General features: G+C 55.0%; 2 protein-coding genes across 3 annotated transcripts in view; one reads left to right on the top strand and one right to left on the bottom strand.

Annotated features, from left to right (window-relative positions):
- Positions 1-331: 331 nt before the first annotated feature.
- On the bottom strand, positions 332-22,267 carry DUSP15 (dual specificity phosphatase 15). The gene is made up of 14 exons (XM_004464034.5): positions 22,170-22,267; positions 21,115-21,148; positions 18,924-19,006; positions 16,885-16,934; positions 15,906-15,980; positions 14,448-14,619; positions 13,316-13,584; positions 8,536-8,965; positions 4,249-4,438; positions 3,845-3,942; positions 3,073-3,181; positions 1,992-2,366; positions 1,487-1,605; positions 332-1,250 (listed from the first exon to the last, which is right to left on the bottom strand). The coding sequence occupies exons 1-14, from the start codon at positions 22,179-22,181 to the stop codon at positions 1,122-1,124; spliced, it is 2,145 nt and encodes a 714-aa protein (XP_004464091.2). The 5' UTR covers positions 22,182-22,267; the 3' UTR covers positions 332-1,121.
- A 7-nt stretch (positions 22,268-22,274) lies between these two features.
- Positions 22,275-23,123, top strand: part of TTLL9 (tubulin tyrosine ligase like 9) — an 86,785-nt gene continuing 85,936 nt past the window's right edge. For both annotated transcript variants that reach the window (XM_071211630.1, XM_058286864.1), the window contains exon 1: positions 22,275-22,551. The gene's annotated coding sequence lies outside the window, so the exon portion shown is untranslated. The remainder of the gene's footprint in view (positions 22,552-23,123) is intronic.

The following is a 23,123-nucleotide window of genomic DNA, read 5'->3' on the forward strand; positions in this document are numbered from 1 at the left end:
TCCCTGCAGCTTCTTTTTGAATAGATAAAGCATCTAAGGATCAGAGAAGTGACACTTGCTTGAGGTCACACAGCTAGTGAATATCAGAGCTCGACTCCTTAAACTCACCCCTTCTAGGTGAGGGCACTGTAAAACAGGCTGTGAGCTCCAGGAGAGTAGGGACCATGCAGTTTTGCTCTACCCGCCATGTCCAGCACTGGCCTAGCACCAAGTAGGCGCTCAATAAACTGGGAAACTTGTTTGTGGAATTAATTAAAAAGCAGTGATTTGATTTACTTCTATTGTCTGTTGACTCATGCCACCCTCCCCCCACAAAAGTGGTTTATTAATGGATCATTGAATGAGATTTATTATGCTGGCATCTGTAAGAAGAGTCCTATAAATAAACTAAAAAATCTGAAAAGAAAAAAAAAGTGCTATTTGGGATGAAAATCAGTCACTTTACCAATAAGGCAGGGAATTTGCAAGGATTCCCTACAACTTGCAGTTTGCACAGATTAGCATGGCATGGAGAGGGGGTAGACTCCTAGCTCCCACTTTGGCCTCTGCCTTAGGGCTGTGTCTGGGGGCCTGCCTTAGTTTCTCCAAAGACAGTGTCCTACTGTGGCTGATGGTCAGTGATTAAAGTCCAAAGCCCAGGGCTCAGGCCATGTCCTTTGCTTTGGGACCCCCAAATAAAGAAGACAGTAGCAGCAGCTGAGAAGAAGGATCTGGCCCCTCCGAGGTTGGGTGGTTTTGTTATTGGTTGACCCCACTCTAAGCCACCCTGAGGAGCTAATGACGGTAGATTCTGCTTTAAGCAAACCCTACAGTGGACTCAGCTGCAGGTAAAGGAAGGCTCTCAGCAGGAGAAGTCTTTGTTTCTGCCTTTCCAGGGGCTCCAGGTCAGGTTCGGTTTCCATCGGAAGCCCCAGGCCTGGCTGTGGAGCGGTTGCCCCAACAGCCTTCTGGGTCTCCTCAGCGCAGCTGAGAGGTTGAAGGCTGTCATGGGTCCGCTGCTCCCCTGACCCACTGAGCCCGTCCAGAGCCACTGGCTCAGGGTGGGCAGGGCTGGACCGGTGGGGGGCTCCACAGCCAGTGGGAGCAGGCTTTAGGAAGCATGAGAGGAGGAAGTGGCCTGCTCAGGGCTGACTTGGCTGTGACAGAAGGGGAGTGATGCCATTGGGTTTGCCTGGCTCGGACGGGACAGGGCAACCGGCGCTGAGGTGCTTCGAGTGCAGGAGGAGCTTGCTGGCGAAGACCGGCTCCACCTGCAGGGGGGCAAATGGGGCTGTAAGCAGGTCCTCTCCGTTAGCCACCCTGACTTTCCCGTGGGGAAATCCCAGCCTGAGTGACAGCCCCCTTCCCACACCCATCTTAGAGGCAGGGTCGTACACACTGGAGGGTCATACAGCAGGTTAGGGGTGGATCTGGGACTGGAGGGAATGGGTGAGGAGCCCTGAGGCACTGGAAGGTGTGGCTCTCTGCTGGTATGGGGGTGACTCACGTGGGCCATGAAGAGGCGCTCCTCAGGCTGGTCCCGGGGTCCCGGGTACTCCTCACCAAAGCACAGACGGACCTGGTACTCCGGCTCCGGGCCCCCGTCGTGCAGGTGAGCGCGCAGTTCTACGGGCACCAAGACTCAGGGGGCTGGGGCAAGACTGTGCATGCCAGCCAGGGCCCACTTTGTGCTCATCCCATGCCCACACCCTGCAAGCCCACATCCCTGTTGTGTGTCCCTGCCCTATGTCTACTTCCATGCCCCTATACCTATGCCGTGTCCCACATCTGTGCCCACTTCCAGCGCTCATGTCCCTTGCTTTGTGCCCTTATATCCACTCCAGGTCCACTGCCACACCCCATGCCCATCCCGTCCAGCCCCCTGATCCCCAGATCTGTGTCCACTGCTGTCCTTCTGCGTCATGCCCTTTGTTTCTATGCCCACCCCATGCTCAGCACCCTTAAGCGCAACCCCGTGCCCCCGGCCCTTTGCCCCGCGGTCGCACTCTTACCCGCAAGGAAGCGGCTCATGTCGAGCAGCTGGCAGGTGCGCTGGCGCTCCAGCTTGTTGGGCTGCTCGCGGTGCGGGGCGAGCGGGCCGCGCCAATACACGCGGCCCTGGCACAGGCGCTTGGCGAAGACGCCCTCGGGCGCCACCCACAGCAGCACGCCGCGCTCCAGGTGCGGCAGCAGGCGCTGCAGCGCGCGCGCGTCCCGCGGCGGCTCCGGGAAGCGAACTTGGGCGACGCGCAGCGGGGACCCCAGCAGGTGCTCGGCGGCGGCGGCAGCCGTGGCCCGCGGACTCAGAAGGCAGCCCTCCGCGGTGTGAACCGTGGCCTCGTACACGAGCGCGGCGCCGTAGAACAGACGCACGTGCAGCCAGCAATCTGCGGGACGGGGGCGTAGGCAGGCGGGCGGGGCGGGCGCCCCCCTCTCCCGCCCCGGACCTTCTCCTGTCTCCTGTCTCCACCCCGGGAAGTGTGGGCGCCCTTCCCAACCAGTGATAATCCCACTACTACCACCACCACCTTCAGTACTACGACGACTACTAAAAGCAGCAGCGGCCCATCTAGGGGACCAGCAGTAAAGCTCAGTGGTTAGGGCGGCAGCGTCTGCAGCCGGGCCCTTGGACGAAGCTACTTAGTAACTTTCCCAGGGTTACTGGCTGTGTGCGGGACCTTGGGCAAGATTCTTAACCTGTGTCCTGTAAAATGGGGATAATGGCCGTCTCTATCCCTCAGGGCTGCGGGGAGCGCTTAGAGGGATGCCTGGCAGACACTAAACCCTCAACAAGTTGTTGTCGCTGCTGTTACTGGGAGTCTGGGCTGGGTGCTGTGTGTGACAGGCAGGGCTGACTGGTCCTGGCTCTGCACGCAGGTGGGTGGCGAGGGCTGCAGATTCCCTACCCGGGATGCCGAAGCCCTCGGAGAGGGCGGTGCTCCAGGGGTGGGCGGGGTCCCGAGGCGGGCATCCCGGGGGTAAAAGACGAAACTGTCGGGACCCGCCACACCCTGAACCTTGGCCCCTAAGGTGTCAAGGTCCCTGAGGAGGCCGGGGAGAAGGGAGGGGTGGATGAGGAGATCCCGTCCTTACTGTGGTCAGCCAAGGGGCCTGGGAGCACGGCGGCTGGCAGGGAGGCCTGCTGGGCCAGCTTGGGGGGCAGCTCCTTGCCCTCATCGTCTGCGGCTAAGCCAGAGCCACCCTGAGCATTGGGAGAGAGGGCCACGAGGGCGAAGAGGAGACCCATGGGCCATAGGAATTCCCACACAGGCAGACGGAGGTCCGGGCAGATGAAATGCCAGCTGGGGCTTGATAGGATCTTTGAGGTTTCAGAGTTCAAGACACCGTCCCCCCCATGAAAGTGAAGACAGAACTGATTGGGGTGTTGGAGGTAATGGGTCAGAGATGGGACTCACTGCGATAGGGAGAAAAGTGCTGGGGGTGAATAAGGAGATGAGAGAGGTGAAGGAGCTGGAGATGAGATAGGGGCACTAGGGACAGTGGAATGGAGCCAGGCCAGTGGGGGAGAGGGCTGAGAACAGAACAGTGAACCACAGATGCCGGGGAGGAGGCGATGGGGATGGGGATGATGGGGATGCTGGGAACAGTGAGAGAGCTTGAGCTGATGGAGGTGAAGAGAACAGAACAGAACGAGGGAGGTGGGAATGGTGGAAGGGACGGAATAGAGACAAGAGGTAGAGCTGATGGGAGGAAGGGGATCCAGGGATGGAGCTGGAGCTGATGGAGGAGAAGAGATAAATGAGAGTGCTGAGATCACAGAGACAGAAAGGGGAGGGCCGAGGGGTGTTTTGGGTGAGAGGTGACTGAGCCGGAGAAGGCAGCAGGGACTGGAGGACACACTGACCTGGTCTGTCCTGCAGGTCAGCTCAGTCACTTCCCCAGGGTGCTCCTGCTGGCTTGGGGGACAACCCCCCTCTTCAGGGAGAGCGCACCCATTGGTCACTGGATGGAGGGAGAGACAAACTATTGTTCCTGAGGCCCCAAAATGCACCCCTTCAACCGAGGTGACCCTAGACAATAACCCCAGCTCACCCCAGCTGCATGACCTCGGGCAAGGTTCACCTCTCTTTGAGCCTCAGTTTCTCCCTTGTCGGATGGAAAAACAAACTGGGTGGTCTGAGGGTTCTTCTTAGCTCATGAGTTTAAGCTTGACAAGTCCCCCCTTTCCCATTTTACAGACTGGCAAAGTGAGGCCCTTATTACTCAGAGAGCCGCCCTGGGCCTCTACCTCCAGGGTCAGGATGGTACCTGGGCCATGGGCATCCTCGGACACGATCCGGTAGACCTTGTAGGGGTGGGGGACGTCCAGCTGGCTGCGCTCGCGCACCTCACAGAAGTCGGAACTCTTGTTGAGAGCACAGCGGAGCCGTTTCTTCCAGGTGGCGGGGTCCTCCTTGTCAGTGCCCTCGAGATGCTTGCCTTTGTACACGGCCCAGGCCTGGGGGTGGGCAGGGACAGCCTGGGCTTGGGGAGTAGCGGGCTGATGTGATGCAGACGGATGAGGGACCGCCTGGCTCAGCTCCCATCCTCCCCGCCTCCCTCACAGTGTAATGCAAGAAGACATATAGGAACTACTGTATTCCAAGTTACAGATTGTGATGCGTGCTAGAAAAAAAAAAGTCAGGTAATGGGATATAAAATAATGGCAGTGGTTTGGTTTGTGAAGAACCATAAAATTAAATTCCTGGGAAGCGGATGTAGCTCAAGTGGATAAGCGCCTGCTTTCTACAAACAAGGTTCTGGGTTTGATCCCTGGTACCTCTTAAAAACAAACGAAAAAACCAAATTTCAGTGGGAAGCAGATGTAGCTCAGTGGGTGAGCACCTGCTTCCCATGGAGGGTTCAATACCTCCAAAAAAAAAAAAAATTAAGTTCCTAACTATTGCCAAATACAAAGTATTCTACAGATATTTAGAACAAACAAAAAATATAAGAGAAAAATCTATAAAATTAACAGATGATAAAGTAGGAGAAAATATTCTAGGGGCAGGGAATGCTCCTTAAACAAAACTTAAATGGTATGTAAATAAGGCAAAAAATTTACAACGTCTAAAATCAGCAAGGAACTAATATCTAGAACATAAAAGGAATTTCTGCAAATCAACAAGAAACAGATCATCCCCTAAAGAAAAAATTCTCATCACAGAACAGGAATTGGTGGTTTACAGAAGAGAATCCAGAAGGCCACAAGCATATAAGGAGATACTCAAACTCGATAGTAATAGAGAAATGCAACAAAAAATATGGCATATCATGAATAAGCTGACAAAATTTAGCAATTGGATAATGCCAGGAGTTGGTGGGGATGTGGACACTGCTGGTGGGAGTATAAAGGGGGGCAATGCTGCTGGATGGGAATCTGGCATATCTGTTCAGAAACCCAATCCAGGGAGTAGAGGCCAAAGGAATTCTCACAGAGGCTCATCAGGGTACCTGTGCAAGGAAATTGACTGCATTACTTCCGGTGGTGGGAGTTGGAAGCAAACTTGTGTCCTGGGAAAGGGGATGGGTGTGTGTTTGTGTGTGTATGTAACGGATGCCCGCTCTGCAGTCTATGCAGCATCTAGAAGCAATTGATTAGATTTTCCGAGAACAAGAATAGATCTTCAAAGCCTGGATCTGAGTGGCAAAAAGTAAGCTCAGAATGAGATCTATAACCCAGTATCATGTATAGAAGGTAAGAATACACACAAAACAGCAATACCCACTTTGCAACACATACAAACCAAGAGATATTCATTAAACACATTAGAACGATTGTTCACTGTAGTAGAGGTATTTATTCTAAATAAGTGAGAAATGTAAGGGACTACTTAACAGAGGGTGATCAGAGAAGGCCTCTCTGAGGAGGCGATGCCTGAGCTGAAGCCTGCATGGAAAGAAGGACCCACTGTGACAAAGAGCTGGGGGAAGGATGTGTTCTGGGTAGAAGGAACAGCAAGTGCAAAGGTCCTGAGGTGGGAAGGAGGTTGATAAATTCAAGGAGGCTGGTGTGGCTGGAGCAGATGATCAAGGCAATAGGAGCCCCTGGAAAGGCAGAAACAAAATCTTCTGCTGAGAGCCTGCCTTTACCTGCAGCTGAGTCCATTGTGGAGTTTGCATTTATCACTTTCAGGGCAGAAGGGAATATAAGTGATGAATCTCATTCAGACACAGCCCTCAGAGGCCTCTAGCTTCATGGGAAACATGGACACTGAAATAGAAGAGCCACTGTTCCTATGCTGGTGCCACTGGTCAGCAGTGAGACCTCTGAGGCTTGATTTCTTTGTCTGTAAACTGCGGGTAATACCTGACCTCGTGTGGTTGTGGTGGGCGTAAGATGAGCTAGCCTGGGGTCCAGCACGGTCAGTGGTGATTTACTACAGCATTGATTCACTGTATTTAGGATACTGTCATTCAAAGGTGATACAGGCACAGGGCAGAGAGTGCTATTACTTCAACCTGGGGCCAGGGACTGTGTAAGAGTAAAGTCCATAATGAGAGAGATCCTCGTTTTGTTCACTGCTGTGTCCCCAAGCACCCAGAATGGTGCGTGAGCGAGGCTCGGAGGTGTGGGAAGGCAGGGCGCACTCAGGGATCAGCGAGCAGCCTGCTGGGTATGTGCACGTGGTCAGGGAGCGAGGCCGAGGCATCAAGGAGGAAGGAATAGGGTGAAGCCAGATTGTGAATGTCTGAAGGCTAACTCAGCCTGTGGGCTTTGGGCTGCCAGGGGGGCTTGAAGCCAGAATCACGTGTGTGTCAGTGGTGGGTTGAGGGCTGGGTCAGAGCAACCAGAAGGATGGGGAAGACCCGCCCGCAGGAATCTCGCTCTGAATAACAGCACTTAAATCTTATGGGCCAGGCCTGGTAACCTTGTTCAATATGTATTGAGTAGTGCCATCACCCTCGAGCAGTTCTCATACAAGGCACTTACAATTCAGAGGGAAACGTATTCTGATGGGGGAAGCAGAGGGAGTTAGAGATGACCTGGGAGAAGCACTGAGTTGGAGCTTAATAAACATGTTAGAGAGAAGAATGCATCAGGAAAGGCTCTCCTGAAGGGAAGTCGTTCTTGCTGAAGACAATGGGAGTCAGCCAGGGGAAGGTGAAGAGAAGATGTTCCAGGCAGAGAGAACAGCATATGCAAAGATCCATGGCAAAAGACACATGAAGCATTTAGAACTGAAAGAACTATCAGGCCAGATCTTTAAGAAGGAGTTGAGCCAAGGAGAGGCACTTCACACAGGGTTTTGAGGCCATGGCAGAGTTGGGCAATGGGTAGCCACCGAAAGATTCTGAGAAGGGGTGTGTCGAGACTAGCTTTGCATTTTAGAAAAATCCCACGGGAGGACCGAGGGGAGAGTAGATTAGATGCTGGAGGACAAGGGAAGCAGTGAGGACATGGCAGTTGTCCTGGTAACAGATAGTAGAAATGGGGCCAAGCAGATGGATGGATGAGAAGCTCTGGAGGAAGAGCCTGCAGGCCTTGGTGATGGAGCGCGAGCTCCGAAGAGGAAGGACTGGCCAGCATTCAGATGCCTGCTCTGGAGTCTGTGTGGCAGGTGGCACCATCTTCAACGTTGGGAAACACAGAAGTTTGAGCTGCTGAGTGTGGTGTATGGACGTGCCGATTTCAAGGGGATGGGGCCCATCCAAGAGACAGTGTGTCAGGGAGCCAGCCAGACCAGAGGCTGGGGCTTTTAGGGGGCTGGGAGGGGGCCAGGAACCATGGGGTTCCTTACTGAGACCATGGCTGGGGAGAGTGGGACTGAGAAGGGAGGTCCATGAGCAGGGCTGGGTACCCCAAATGGGGAGGGGGCAGGGTGGAGGCTGAGGAGCAGCAACCAGGGAGGTAAAAGGAAAGTGGGGAAGGGAAAGATTTCAGAAACCAAGAGAGAGGAGTGTTTGAAGGGGGGGAACTCCACCAGGCCCAGCCCCACCCAGGGGATGAGGAAGATGAAGCTTTGGCAATTAGAGACGTTAGCAGGAGCCAGAATGGGGAGCCAGTCGGGCTGACCAGTCAGGGGCTTCTGGAGAGGAGAATCTTTCCAGGGGCTTGGTGCTGTGAGGAAGGGGAAAGGCGGCCAGAGGGGGGCGGTGTTTGGGATGGCGGCGGGGGCCTGGGGGCGGTTGGCCGGTTGATTACTCCTGGCAAGGTTCCAGAGTTTGAAGGTTGTTGGGAAGGAGGCAGTTTGGGAGACGTTAACGAGGAAGGAGAAAAGGGAAGGCAACTCTGGAGGAGGGCGCTGCCAGGGCTGGTTTGGGAGTGCTCAGGAAGGGTTCCCAAGCTGCTGGCGCTGCGTTTGGGGGTGAGAGGCTGAGGGAATTCCCAGGGGGTGGCGTGGAACTTCGCTGCAGCGTGCGACAGGCCCCTGGGCGGTGGGGTGAGGCCGTTCACGCAGTCGCGGTGATTCTGTTTAAAGAGGGTGTCTGACGTCTCCCACACATAGAGAACACTCCCCCCAACCTAGAGACCACTGAGGCCCAAGGGCAGAGCGAGTGGCCCGGGGTCACAGCGCGTGGGTCGGTCAGGCGTCCCCGAACGCCGCCCCTTACCCTGAAGAGCGCCGCATCCTGCCCCGCCTGGTAGTCGTGCTTGGCAGCGTGCTTCCAGGGGATGCGGAAGAGGGTCTTGCCCGCGTTCTCCCAGCGCAACCCCGCGTAGCGCCCACTCTCGATCTGTGCCACCAGCCAGTGGCGGAGGCGCAGGCGGCCCCCGGGCCCCTCATGCGACGCCCCCATCGCTTCCTCTCGGCCAGGGGTCGCGGGGCGCGCCGGGTGCCAGGTCCCGGGAGGGCGGCGTTCGGGTCTGAGCGCGTCTGGGGGGCGCAGGGCCACCGGGAGACCGCATGGAGGTAGCGAAAGTGAAAGCCTGGGCCTGACACTTTCGCTTTCAGTTCTTCCCGCTCTTCTGGGAGGTCCTTTCCTTTCGCCCCTCCCCGTGGCGGCCTGGCCGCGAGGGTGTCCGGCCTCGTTTGGGGGCGCCCTGGGACACCGAGAACGGCCGGAGAAGACGAGGTGGGGTAGCCTGGGCTCTGACGGGCGCTCCGAGGAGCCCCTGCCCCACCCCTGCACCTTTGCTCTTCTCTTTCCTGCCCACCCGGAAACTTGTCAGTCTCAAGCCTCATAGGGTCCAGGTAGGAAAAACTGAAGTGTTTCTCAAACTTGAACTCCCATCCGCCGCGGGCGGGTTGCTAATGGTTCGAAGTGCACCCTCCTACGCCTCGGTCCAGACGTGCAGAATCACTCTCTGGGCAGGAAGCCCAGGAACCGGCATTTTAAAACGAGTTTTCTCTCAGGATTTTCGTGCAGGTGATCCGTGAGCTACACATGGAGAAATTGTTTCTAAAATATTGGGCATCCCCATTTGCTGCATGCTCACTGGGGTGCTGGGCCTGGCTAAACCCTGTCCTGCAGCGTCTCAGTTGGGTTCTCACAACAGCATGTGAGGTGAGTATAATTACAAATATGATTAAGGAAACTGAGCTTCAGAGGGGTTAAGGCCTTGATTCAAGGTCACAGAGCAAGTGGGTAGGGGATTGAACCTGGGTCTCTCAGCCCCCAGGAATCTAAACAGCACCTTGGGAAATGGATGTGGCTCAGGCGACTGGGCTCCCACCTACCACATGGGAGGTCCTGTTCGATTCTGGGGCCTCCTAAAGAAGACTCACAAAACAGCAAGCTGACAGGCAAGTTGACACAACAAAGCAGGGAGCAGAGGTGGCTTGGGGATTAGGCACCCCCCTTCCATATGGGAAGTGCCGGGTTTGGTTCCCAGTGCTACCTAAAAAGGCCAGCACACAACAGACAGACACAGCAAATACAAACAACAAGTGGGTGGGGAGAAATAAATAATAAAATAAAGCTTAAAAAAGAAAAGAAAAGAATAGTATCTCATGCTGCCTGTCATGACTGGTGAATTCCATGACTCTACTGAAAAATATATGTAAATGTCCATGCATTTTTCTGAGGATTGTGTATTTCATTAAATTACCCAAGGGGGTTCGTGATAGGAATGAGGTCAAGTACCTCAGACTGCCCCAGCCCTTGCTGTGTGCATGGGGAAGCTGGGCCTCAGAGAGAAAACTCCCAGGGCGGCGGACACAGGGCCCAACCACTGTTGACCAAAGGCTGGTAGCACCCTCGTGGCTACAAACTGGGAGGGTCTTCCGTGTGTCCCTACCCTCTGTCCCCACATCCCAACAGCCACGTGGTACTGACACTTCTACAATCATAGTGTGGATTTCAATTCAGGGCTGTCAGCTCCATTGGGGCACAAAACACTTCATATGATTCAGTACAAGAGTAGTACATCTGAACCTGTAGTTGTTGCTGGAGTTGGTAGGTGTACGTCCAAGAGACTTGAATCTCTGGGCTGTCTATTGTGCCAGCTGAGATCTAAGCCTAAGCAGGGTTGCAACACCCACTCTCCAGTTCATTGGATTCACCCAGGACACCTAACAAAGAGGTGATGGACAACCACCACACCAAGGAATTGAGAGAGTCTACAACTGCAAGCAAGAGTCCAAGCCATCAGGTGTATGGGATCGAAGCCCCCTCTCAATTAGACGTAGAGTGGGTATCACCATTCTAGAATCCTCAGGATTGGGGAATAGAATATGGACTAGACTGGACTTACTGGCATTCTATTATAGACTTATTATGATTCTAGCAATGGAAAAAATTATATCATTTTGTGGAGACAGTGGCCACTGGAGGTGCTGAAGTCAGAGAGAGGGACAAAGAGGTGTAATACAGGGGCATTTTCAAGACTTGGAATTGTCCCGAGTGACACTGAAATGACAGATATGGGTCATTAAATATATGGCCATAACCTACAGAATTGAGTGGGAGAGAGTGTGAACTACAATGTAAACTATGATTAGTGGCAATGTTCCAAAATGTGTTCATCAATTTCAATGAATGTACCACACTAACGAAAGAAGTTGTTAATGTGGGGATAGGTGGGAGGTGTGGGGAGTGGGGCATATGGGAATCCCTTATATTTTTTTATGTAACATTTTATGTAATCTAAGTATCTTTTTAAAAATAAATTTAAAAAAATATATATATATAAAAGTAATACATCTAAGCAGAGGGCTTGAGTGTGTAGGAGGACCTGGTCATATTCCTAGGTGGCAGAGGATAGTAATTAAGAGGGTGGGGTCTACAGCCAGAAGTATGGGTTCAGGTCCCAGCCCCACCACTTGCTGGCTGGTGACTTTGGGCACTAGCCTGTTTCTGTTAAATAGCAGCACCTACTTCATAAGATTACATAAGCTACAGGTAAAGGGCTCAGCACAGTGCCTGACACATAGTAAGCACTCAGAAAGTGAGCAGTATTCTCGTTGTTGTTGAGCCGGAGTGTAATGAGAGGAATGCAGGAAGGGGGGGTGTGTGTGGTGTGAAGGACCTGGGCCCTAGATGATGGGGGCATGGAGGTTTCTAACTCGGGGGAAGACACCATCAGAAATAGCAAAGGGTTTTGAACCCGGCGGATGCTGGTGACCTTAACCAGCCGGGAGGACCCCTGTACTCCCACGGGTCCAGCTGCCTTGCTCTTCACACGTGACCCCATCTCAGGACCTGTTGGGGATTGAATGATGCCCTCACAAATGTTCAGGTCCCCATCCCCTGTTATTAGGTAAGCTGTGTCCAAACTGATCGAGGTGAGCCCTAATCCATTCTGGCTGAAATCCTTATGAGCAAAGGAAATGGGACAAGAAGAGAAGTCACAGCAGCCAGAAGCTGCAGGTCCACGGAACCTGGCAGAGAAAGGAGAAGAGGCTGCCACATGCATTGCCATGTGACGGAAAAGCCAAGGAACCCCCAAGATTGTCAGCCAGAGATGTGGACCTCACGGAGGGCGGGGAGCAGGCCTTCTGGAAAGCCTCTGAAACCAAGAGCCCATAAATCCCTGTTGGAAGCCAACCTATTGTACAGTATTTGTTTTAGCAGCTGGGCAATTAAAACAGGGCCTTTTCACTTACTTCCTCTGCCTAAAGTGCTTCCCTGCAGATATCAAAATGGCTTACCACCTGACCTGTTTTTCTTTTATCTGTTTATTGACGGCCTCCCCACTGGAGGGTCAGCAACCTGGGTACGGTTTTGTCTGTTGTGCTCACTGCTGGGTCCCCAGGGTCCAGCACAATGCCTGGCACCCTGTAGGTGCTCAGTGGGGGTCGCTGAATCAGTGAGGAGTGGAGTGAGGGCAGCAGGGAGAGGTTATTTCATCCATCCCTCCACCTCCAGTGTTGGGCCCTGTGCCTCTGCCAAAGCCCTGAGCACAGGGCGTAAGACCCTCCACGGGCTGCCGTAAGGTTATAGCTGTTTCAGGCCCTTTCACCTCAGGCTGTTTTTAGGAGACAGTGGCTCCCATGACCTCTCTGTTCATCTTTGGGGTCTGTAGCTGCTTGACTAAACTGGCCTGGGACCCTTCCTTCTCAAGAGGTCACCCTGGCCTTTAGACTCTTGGTGGGAAGGTCATGCCCCCTGGCTGGGTGTGGAGCCTCCTCACCAGCCTGGGACTCAGGCTCGCTAGGTTGGAATCCAGCCTCCCCTATTCCAGCTCTGTGTCCTCAGGCAAGTACCTGACCCTCTCTGAGCCTGCTTTTTCTCCCTGAGGATTAAGCGAACTCATGCATGGAAAAAGTCAGTTGTGAGGGAGGCACTGCCTTACCTTATTAGCTAATATTTGTCAAAGGGACAGGGGAGGGAGCTGGGGAGGGGGAGGGGCCACAGAGGGGAGGAGGACCCTAAGAGAGAAGGTGGGACTGGGGGGGGGGCCCTTGTCATGAGACCAGGTCTCCAGGAAGGGATGGTGGGGGCTGGGGTGGGGGAAGTGGTTCAGAATTTAGCCCTGAAGGTGGCAGACTGAGTTGGGGGGGGGGATACAGACCCCCTCCCATCCCTGTTTCCTGCAGGCTCCTGGCTTCTGGCCATGCCCAGCTGCCCTGCCTTTGCCCAAGGACTTGTAGGCACTCAGACGGTAGCTTCTGTGTCTCTTTAATATCCTCCAGGTCCAGCCGACCCCGCCCCCTCCCCACCCTCCTGCCCCGCCTTTAAGGGTGAGGCTTGGGTGCCTCCTACCCCAGCCCTACGACTAAGGCACCAGGTGGCTGCAGCCGGCGGGCCCAGACACAGAGCCACACAGATGGAGGACACAGGGACTGCAGACGCGGACAGGCAGGGCGGCGTGGAGGGCAGGGGCCGGGTCGGGCCGTCGCGGGGCTCCCGCAGGCTCTGGGCCCGTCCTCGAGGCCGCGGGAGGCCCAGACAGACGCAGAAGAGGACCAGTCGGGACGAAGAGAGGAGCCAGGTCGGGTGGGCCGCTCACTTGCCCCCCTTGCGGGACAGACACCGCGGGAGGCAAGAGAAAGTCTGCTTGACGCGCGCCAGCAGCGGCAGCGGCCGGTGGACCTCGCGAGGCGGCCGCGGCACCAGGCGCTGCAGGGTTCCCTCCGAGGCTCCCGAGGGCGGCGCGAGGCCCGCGGCCGAGGTGGCAGAGCCCTGACGGCAGCGCTTGCACCGCGGCAGCAGCGCGCGCACCTCCTCCTCGTCGCGGAACGGACTCTCTCCGAAGTGCTCCTCCAGCTGCCGGCGAAGCTGGGGGTGGGGGGTGATTTGAGGCGGGTTCAGGGCCTGGCCGCGGGAAGGGGTGAAGGCACCCAGCCCAGCCCCTCTGACTCAGCTAAGGAAAGCTGGGCCACAGCCCTTCCCAAGAGCTTCCCAGCATCCTCCTAGCCTCCCTTCTCTGAGCCCCGTCGCCCCTCTCAACCCCTTCCCTCTCCCTGAATCCTCACCCGCCCCTCTGGAAATTCCCTTCCCCTCTAAGACCTGCTAAAACGCCCCCACCTGCACAGGGAGGACCGCTTCAGCCCCTCTCCTGCCTCCCTGAATTCGCACCCTCGGCCACAACAGCTACCAGCCTGGGGCCTCTTCCTCTGCCTGCAGGTTTCCTAATGCAGTCTTGCAGATAAGCCTCTGGGCACCTGCCGAGAGCTTTCCAGAACATGCCCTCGAGCTCTCTCTTTCTCTTCCCTTGTTCCAGGGAGGCCTCAGTTCCTGATATTTCCTTGAGCCATGTGCCCAGGAGGCAGAACGAAAGGCAAAGCTTTGCCTTATCAAGGACCCAGGTGTGGAGAAAGGCACGGCCAGCTCTTCCCAGTGGGGTCAAACACTCAAATGCCTTTAGGTTCCAGGAAGGTGAAGCCAGCAGTGGGAGTGTTGGGACCTGGTCAAACTGAAGGGCTCTTGGTTTTGTCTAAAGGCCTTCAGATTCTAAATTAAAAAAGAAAAGAAAACACCTGGCTGTCCAAACAAAATATACCTGGGGTCTGAATTAGCTCGTGAACCACAAGTTTGGGACCCCAGAAAAATCATCTCAGGCACAGGCTAAATTCCCTCCCATCTGTGTCAGCTCAAGTGGGAAGAGAGTCCTGTTTCTCCTACCCCTGCCCCACCCCTACCTTCCGGGAATTGCCCCAGCCGAACTCCTCGAGCTGCTGCCTGAAGCCTGGGTTGGGGTTGGCGATGGGCCGGGTGGCCTTGATGGCTTCAAGCACGTCACGCCAGCCTAGCCCGGTCACAGTCATCACATATGCTGTCACGACGGTGGTACTGCGGGAGATGCCTGCAAAGCTGGGACCACCCCTCAGGCTTCAAGTAAGCCACAATCTTTCTGTGCCCTCTCCACCCCAGGCACCCTATCCCCACCTTAACTCTCCCACCTTCACCTGCCAGCCGTGGGCCTGCCAGGATCTGTCTTCCCACCTCCAGCTCTTTGCCCATGGAATTCCCTTTGGCTGGAGTTTCCCCCCTGGCATTCCCCCACATCAAAGATCTTCCTTCATTTCATTCATTCATTCACCAAACATTTCTTGATCATCCATTATTTTTCAGATACTGGAGATACAGTGGGGAATAAAACAGACATGGTCTCTGCCCGCCTGGAGCTTACAGTATGGCAGGAGAGACAGACATTAGCCACAGAAACAATTCAGGTGGTGATGAGTGCTTTGAAGGAGAGTCCAGGGGACTAGGAGATTGTATGGGAAGATGTATTCATCTAGCTGGGGGTGGAGAGGGCTGGGGAGGGCTGGGGAAGGAGTTCCCAAGGAGGAGACATCAAGCTGGACCTTGATGAAGGCTAAGTCAGTGTCCAGGCTGTGTGTGCAAAGACCCTGAGGGGGCAGCCTGGTGTATCTGAAGAACGGGAGGAGACCGGTGTAGCTGGAGTAGGGGAAGGAAGGGGAGTGGGTGGGGGACAAGGCTGAGAGGTAGGCAGGGGCCAGACCATGCAGGGCCGGGGGGTCATGGAGTGGGGTTTGGGTTTTACTCCGAGTGGGCTGGGAAGCCATGGGAGGGCTTTGAGACAGAAGGCACCATGAGTGGCTGCCACGGAAGGAGGGGCTGAGGGCTCTCAGCCCCATCCTGCCCTTGAAGACAGCACCCATCACCCCGTATTTTATTTTATTTTTTTCACCCAGCATTTTAATCGCCTGTCTCATCAGGATGCTCAGTGAGAAGTTGTGGAATTGAATGACATCAACTGGGTCAGGGGCACTTGGGAGCCCTGTCTCCCAGCCCGGGGTTCCCCACTGCCAGGTACCATCTCTTTAAAGACTTGGACGGGAGGAGGCTTGGCTGCCCACCTGACCTCACCTGTCCCACCCAACAGCCCTGTGAGGTTGGCATTTTCTTCTGCAGTTCATAGATAAGGAAACTGAGGCACAGGGAGAAACAGCTACTTGGGCATGGCCACCCTGCTGGTCGGGAGCAGAGTCCTAACTTGAGCCCCCGCTGGCCCCTACCAGATGAATGGTGGACTGTCAGGCATGTGCCGGGTTGAACAGGTTCTACCCTCCCCACTGGGTGGGAGGGCAGCCGCTTCTTCTCCCCCACCCCCAACTCCCCTCTTAACTCACCAGTGCACGAGGCAGTTCCCTCCATTGAGACGGCAACAGTGGATGAAGTTAATACATTCTTTGAAATGCTTTTTTCTAGAAAAGAAAGCAACAGAGTAAGTAGGGAATGCAGGGGCAGAGGGGGGGGGGTGGTGGTGGCAGGTCTCCTAGGAATGTTCCCCTCCTCATTTATGGAATGACAAGGGACAAAGAGCCTACAGGTCCTCTCAGCTGGCACCGGCAGTGAATAGGGGCTGATGCTAAAATCCAAGGTGGAGGTGCGAGTGAGCAGAGGTAAGCAGAGAGGTAAGGAGTGGCAAATCCCGCCACGTGGGCAGGGCCGGCCCTGAGCCTGAACGCCCTCTCCAGTGGGTCCTGTGGGTTACGCGTTCACAGGTGCTTTGTCTTGGGTGGAGGGAGACACAGGAGTCCCACTCCTCTGGGGTCTGCAATCAGAGCACTTGGGAGCAATGACGCTCTGCAGTGGGGCTGGGGACAAGATCCCCAAGGGGCAGGAGTGTCTGGTCATCCGGGCTGGGAGGAGCAGGTTGCTGTTCATAACACAAACAAAAACTCCTCTTTCTGAGCCCTCATTATGCGCCAGGCCCTGCCTTAGATCGTCTATGGTGTCAAGCCCCCCTTGAAGCTGATCTCACCCCCATTTTACAGATGAGGCTCAGAGAGGGGAAATGGTTTGTTTGAGGTCACAGCAAATAAACTGCAAAGCCTGGCCGGGACTCAGGGACAGGCTGGTTCTGACCCTTTCAGATTCACTGGTGCCTGGTCCCCAGAGACGGGGCACTGTCTGCATTTCATAGGTGAGGAGACGGAGACGCAGGGAGATGAAGTCTTGGCCAGGGGTCTAGGTGACTGCCTGTGCTGGGTCCCCAGGGTAGCTCTATGGCTTGAGTCCTCTCTGGCCTCCCTCAGACCATGTCATGGCACCTCCACCCCCACCAGCGGCAGCTGTCTATCCATCTGTCCAATGCGGGGAACTTACATCGGCACCTCAGGAGTGTCAGCCACTGGAATGCGAAGGTAGGTTATGTCCTGCAAGTACAAAACATGCATGGGCAGTGGGGGAAGGGGCCCCTGGGCCACCCGAGCACCTAGTGACCCCCAGGTCCATTCCTGCTGCTCCAAACAGGGTAGGTACCTTTTCTGAAGGCCTCCCAGCCCTGGCCATCTGTGATTCCAGAACTTTCTGAGCAGATGCCATGTGTCCTAACCCCAGAGATGACTCGGGCATGAGGACTGATAAAAAAGGACCCAGGGGCCTTTTATCTACGAGCTGGGAAAGGGCTACTTAAAGTGACTCCTCTCCAAATAGGGGATAAAAATTCATAGTCAATAGGGCAAAGCAGATTTGATTATCTTGAAAAGAAACAAAAATTATAAAAATAAGTTTATATTTCATGAGTTGGGGTTACAAAACTATGTGCTAATTACTAGAATAATCAAGGAATTGTTAGTAATTTTTTCAACAAAATTGCTATAACATCCTCTGCTTCATGTTTAACCTCCATACAAGATCTTAAAGATCATTTTTGCCCACATGTTCCAAGGACCTCATTGCTTTTCTCAAGGACCTCCCTTAATCCTTCAATATTCAAATGAATCATTTCAGGTGGTCGGCCCACCATTGGCGAGTGGTTAACAGACCTCTGACCAGGTCCTCATTTGCCAATGACTTTTTGTGAGATTCCAGCCGTTCTCCAATTTGCTTTCTCCAAGGTCACAACATCCTGCATCTTTTGCAAGGTTTGCAAATTCACTTTGCAATGCATTTGGCCTTGAGTTGCACTGCATTAGCAAACCCTTACTGGTAAATGCACTGATGGATGGGGAGGGAGGGATGCTCGTGAGAAGAGGAAGGGCAGGGACTCATTTTGGAAGCAGTCATTTCATTAGTAAATATATTCATGATTTGACAACCTTTCCTATGCAATCTAGTGACTTGCACTCCAAATATGCCAAAACAAGGCTGTCCTATAAAGAAAAATCAAATTCCATTTGCCTGGAAATTTCTTCTTTGGATGAAACTGAGAACCCAAGTTTGTTAGAGGTTGCTCTTAAGAGATCATCATGTCTGACCCCCTCATTGGACACATGAGGAAACTGAGGCCCAGAGAGGGGCAGGTCACACAGGAAACTGTGGAGCCTGGTTTCAGTCTCAGATCATCAGAGCCTTTTTCCTTCCTGAACAGAGTGGATGACAGATTCTAACAGATAAGGAGGAAGGGGCTCTGTATATGGGATAAGAATATTATTAATCTTATTCTATCCGTGTAATTTGTTGAGGACCTACTATGTGGCTGTCATGTTACAATTACTCTCTCAACAACTAAGTGAGGGAGGTGCAATTATAAATTCCCCATTGTACAGACTGGGTAACTGAGGCTCAGAGAAGAGACATTCTGTGCTCAGAGGAACAAGTGGTGCAGATGTGAACTCAGGCCTCCTGGCTCTAACACGTGTGGTCTGGATTTCCTACTTTCCTCCTCTGGATCATAACACCCCTTTCCAGGACTTGATAATACCAGCACCCCACAATGTGGGCTGGCCATGTTTACAGTCTTCACCACCCTAGATCCCTTTTGGAGTCTCAGGCAGCCTTCTGGGAGCAGACAGCACCGAGGGAACAGAAGCCCAGCAAGATGAAGTCCCAGGCAAGGGTCACACAATAGGACACAGAGCCCCAAATCAGCCGGTTGGAACCATCCATCTGGTTGAGCAACGGGAAGCCCATGTAGGGGCCTTTTCAAGGTGCAGGGTGAGGCCTCTGAGGCCAATGGTCTGTGTTCGAAGCCCGGCTCCTTCACTTCCTGGAGGTGTGACCTTAGGCAAATTAAATAACCTCTCTGGGCCTCAGTTGCCTTCACCACAAGCCAGTGGCGAAGACCAAATGCATTAGTGTGGGTCAAGATGGAGGCACAGGGCCTGGCACACAATCAGTGCTTGATAAATGGGTGCTGTGGGGGTCTGCAGTCCCCCTCCCCCATTTCTTGTATGCAGCCCTGGGGTGGGAGTAAGAAGTACCTGCAGCAGAGGCTGGGGTGACTCGTGGATGGAGATGATGTGCGTGATCTTATTCCGGCCCAGCTGATCCGGGTCTTTGGCATCTGAAAGAAACAGGATACGTGCGCCAGTCTGGCAGGTGTGCCTTTGCTGTTCCTGATGACCAAGAGAGCTGGGCAGTGAGCTCCTTCCCTGCCTTCTGCCGCTCCCTGCTCCGTCTTGCTCCCGGGCATCAAGGGCCTGCCGCTGCCCTAGGCCCTAGGCTTGTATCTGGAGCACCCACAATTCAGGGCCCTGCATCTCCCCAGCCTTACCCATGTTCTTTCAATCCCAAACACCTTCCCTGGCATATCCTTTGACCCAGCACCCTGCTTCTAGGAATCACGTCTACAGAAGCTCTGTGTGAAGGATGGGTGTTCTCTGCAGTACTGCTTATAACAGTCAACACATGAGAAAGATTTAAGACTAGAAACAACCGAAGTGCCCACCAAAAAAGGGACTAGATAAATAGTAATCTAGCCATACTCTGGAATACTGTACAGCCATTAAAAAGATCTCTAGGGAAGTGGATTTGGCTCAACAGATAGAGCATCCTCCTACCACATGGGAGGTCCAGGTTTCAAACCCTGTGCGGTGAGCTGGCCCATGCGCAGTGCTGATGTGCACAGGGAGTGCCGTGCCATGCACGGGCCCACGTAGGGGAGCCCCATGTGCAAAAAGTGTGCCCTGTATGGAGGGCCACTCTGCACAAAAAAGTGCAACCTGCCCAGGAGTGGCGAAGCACACATGTAGAGCTGATGCAGCAAGATGATGCAACAAAAAAAGACACAGATTTCCAGTGTCACTGACAAGAATACAAGTGGACACAGAAGAACACACAGCAAATGGACACAGAGAGCAGACAACTGGAGAGGGGAAGGGGAGAGAAATAAAAATGAATACATAAATAAATCTTTAAAAAAAAAGATCTCTATGTGCTGATGTGCAAGGCTGTCCAAAGCATATTGAGAAATGCAGGCTATGCAACAGTTTTCAGACATGTTTCATTTTGTTTTAAATACATTATCTGTATTGAGAAAGATAGAGCCCACACTGCTAACAGTGGTCATCTCTAGAGACTGCATGTCCTTTGATAATTTCTTTTATAATCAGAATAAAAAACATGGGTCCCCCTCTAGCTGCCCAAGGTCACATACTCATTTGACAAACATTTACTGAATGCCTATTGTGTACAGCCTTGGGCTGGTCCTGGGCCAAGGCAATGTCACAGCCCCTGCCTTCATGGGGCACATACACTTGAGGAGGAGTCAGACCTTACTCAGCCAAAGACTCACAGAAATCAATGGTGGCATGACCTGCTGAGGTCACCTCCAGGAAGGAAGGGACCTGTTTATGGAGTGGAGAACCAGAGCAGGTGCAGGTGGGGTGGGTGGGGGAGGCTTCCCACCCTTCCAGGCCCAGTTCAAATGTCCTTTCCTCTGACTCCCCAGATGCAGGTGGCTTTTCCCTCCTTGGGTCCCCCAATTCCCCAGGCAGCCTACCTCTTAGCATGTTTTCTACCCCGTGCCCGTGAGGGCAGGATGGATGTCTGTACATCTGTGCCCCCTAACTGAAGCTTGGGGAGGAACGAATGAGATAATGGGGAGTGAAAACACTTTGCAAGTGGGCCTGTGGACTCGCCACCCCCTCTGGCACAAGGCTGCCCAGGGGCCCTGGTGGGTGGTGAGGTGGGTGCTCATACAGGAAGGCCCAGCCACAGTTCCAGAGAACCCTTCTCCAAGGAGGAGGAGGGGGAAGGGGGTCCCAGCTCCCAGCTAGAAGCAGCACCCCAGGCAGACCTCACCCCAGACCCTCAGCCCGAAGAGCCTGCGGGGACCTCATGCTGAGGGGAGGCTGGGGCACAGAGCAGGTGCAGACTGCCCAGGACCCACAGCCTTTGCTCTGTCCCTTTGACCTCTTGGTGGACAACGGGTGGAGGGTTGACTGGGGGAAGCAGGGATGGGGGTGGCAGGTCCCCGATGCTCCCACCTCCCCCTTCAGCCCTGGGGAGCACTCCAGCGCCCCCCCCCCACCTCCGTCCTCCACAAGCCCTCTCCCTTCCCTGCCCCATTCCTGAGCCCGCCTAAGGTGCGTGGGCCAGAGCAGGAATGGTGGACACAGGCCTGGGACGGGCAGGGTGCCACGGCCTTGGGACAGCAGAGTGGACGCTCACCAATGAAGTTTCCGAGGTAGAGTCCAGGAAGTACCTACAGGAAGGACAAGCAGGGAGGGCATCAGCCGGGAGGGGGCTGGACCCCCTTCCCACCCCCAGCAGCCAGGGCGAGAATTCCAATTCTCTGTCCTAGGAAGGGTGCCAGGAACACAGGGCTCTACGCCCTGCCAGGGGTCTGTTCAAATCCTGGGGCGGGGGACAGGGTGGGGGGCGAGTACATGTCTGGGGCTTTGGGGAGGATAGGAGGAGGGCAAGTCAACCAGCAAGGGAGGCCAACACAGATAGGGGTGAGGAGGGAGGAGGAGGGAGGTGGGAGAGGACAGGGGAGGTGGGGAGGGAGGGAGGAGGGCCTGGGGGCCAGGGTCAGGGAGGAAAGTGGGGCTGGAGGCAAGGAGAGAGGCAGACTTAGGGAGGAGTGTGAGGATTGGGGGGTTCAGAGGTGGAGGGAGGTGGGGAGACGGTCAGAGCGACAGGCAGGGGAGACCCCGGGAAGGATGCAGACTTGGCCAGGGAGAGAGTTCACGGAGTCAGAGACAAGGGAGACAGACCCACGGAGACAGCGATTCACAGACACATTCACACCGGGTGGGGGGAGTCTCGGAGTGACAGAGACACAGTTTAAGAGTCACAGAGGGACAGAGGCAGAGATAAGCAGAGACACAGACATACAGAGTCAGAGAGCGGTAAGGACCCAACGAGACACACAGAGACATACAGCGGGACCCAGGTCAGCGCCCGGCCCGACCGCGGGAGGCCGGGTGAGGACGCGCGGGCGCGCCTCCCCTACCTTGGTCATGCCATTCCCCATGATCGCGGGGACGGAGGTCCGGGCGTACCCCCTGCTCGCCGCCCGGAAAGCGCTCAGGTCACAGCCGCCCTGGGGGCCCAGGCCCGGCGCCTGCAGCCTGGCGGGGAACGGGGGGCCTCGCGTCCGCGGCGCTGCCCAGCCCTGCCCAGCCGCCGCCGCCGCCGCCGCCCGCCGACCCTGGGCCCGGGAGGGAGTTAATGGTGGAACCGCCGCTGCCGCCGCCACCGCCGCCGCAGGCTCCTCCTACCCCCTCGGTCATGTGCAGGCCCGTGGGTCGCGGCGGGGGGCCTGACAAAGCCCCAGTGTGCCGGGCCCACGGCCCGCGGGACAACGGCAGCTTGTTGGGGCCGCGTGGGGCCGCCACCTCCGGAGGTGGGGGCGGGGGCGCTCCTCCCATCCTGGCACCGTCAGGCGCCGGCGAGGGGGTTGGTGACGGTGGTGGAAGGAGCCCGGAGACTCCTAGCCCCGTTCCGGCTCTGCCTGGACCTGTCGCCGGCCCTGGGGCAAGCACCCAGCTTCTTGGGTCTGACTTTCCTAGCAGAAACATGATGGGAGCTGGACTCCGATGGCTCAGGACCTCCTGCTGGACTCTGATGGCTAAGGACCCTCTGCTCTTCAGGTTGTCTGAGGTTAGTAAAATGGTTAATTCCTCCCTTCTGTTACATCCACACCACTATGTCCATCAGTCCACCCACCCACCTACCCATCTGTCCATGCCCATCCTTTCTCTCCATCCACTGTGGCCCCTGTGAGGATGGTGCCATCTGGGTCAGTTCTGCTGGGACCAGGTGTAAATGCTGTTGGGGCGGCAAGGAGTCAGGGTAAATGTGTATGTGTTGGGGGTGGGGGTGGGGTTCTAGTCATAGTCTCTGGGTCGCCTGTAGCAAAGGAAGTAGTTAGAGGCAGGATTCCTGGAAGGGGAGTCTGGAGACCAAGGTTCAAGACCCTGCTCTACCTGTGACCTGCGGGGTAACCCCGGCAAGTCCCTTTGGGGCCCCAGCTCCCATATCCTTATGTCAGGAGGTGGAGGTGAGCCCTTTCTGGCTGCTAGGACCAAAGCTGAAAAGTGTAAGTTAATTGGGTCCAAATATCTGGTTTGGGACTGAAACAGAAGCAGCCGGACCAGCTTTGCCCTTCCAGCTATCACCCTCCACCCCTCCATCTATAGCGGTAGGTGTCTGTAGGAGGAATATCATACAGA

This window comes from Dasypus novemcinctus, chromosome 24 (assembly GCF_030445035.2).
Source record: "Dasypus novemcinctus isolate mDasNov1 chromosome 24, mDasNov1.1.hap2, whole genome shotgun sequence".
In the NCBI taxonomy this organism is placed as follows: Eukaryota; Metazoa; Chordata; class Mammalia; order Cingulata; family Dasypodidae; genus Dasypus; species Dasypus novemcinctus.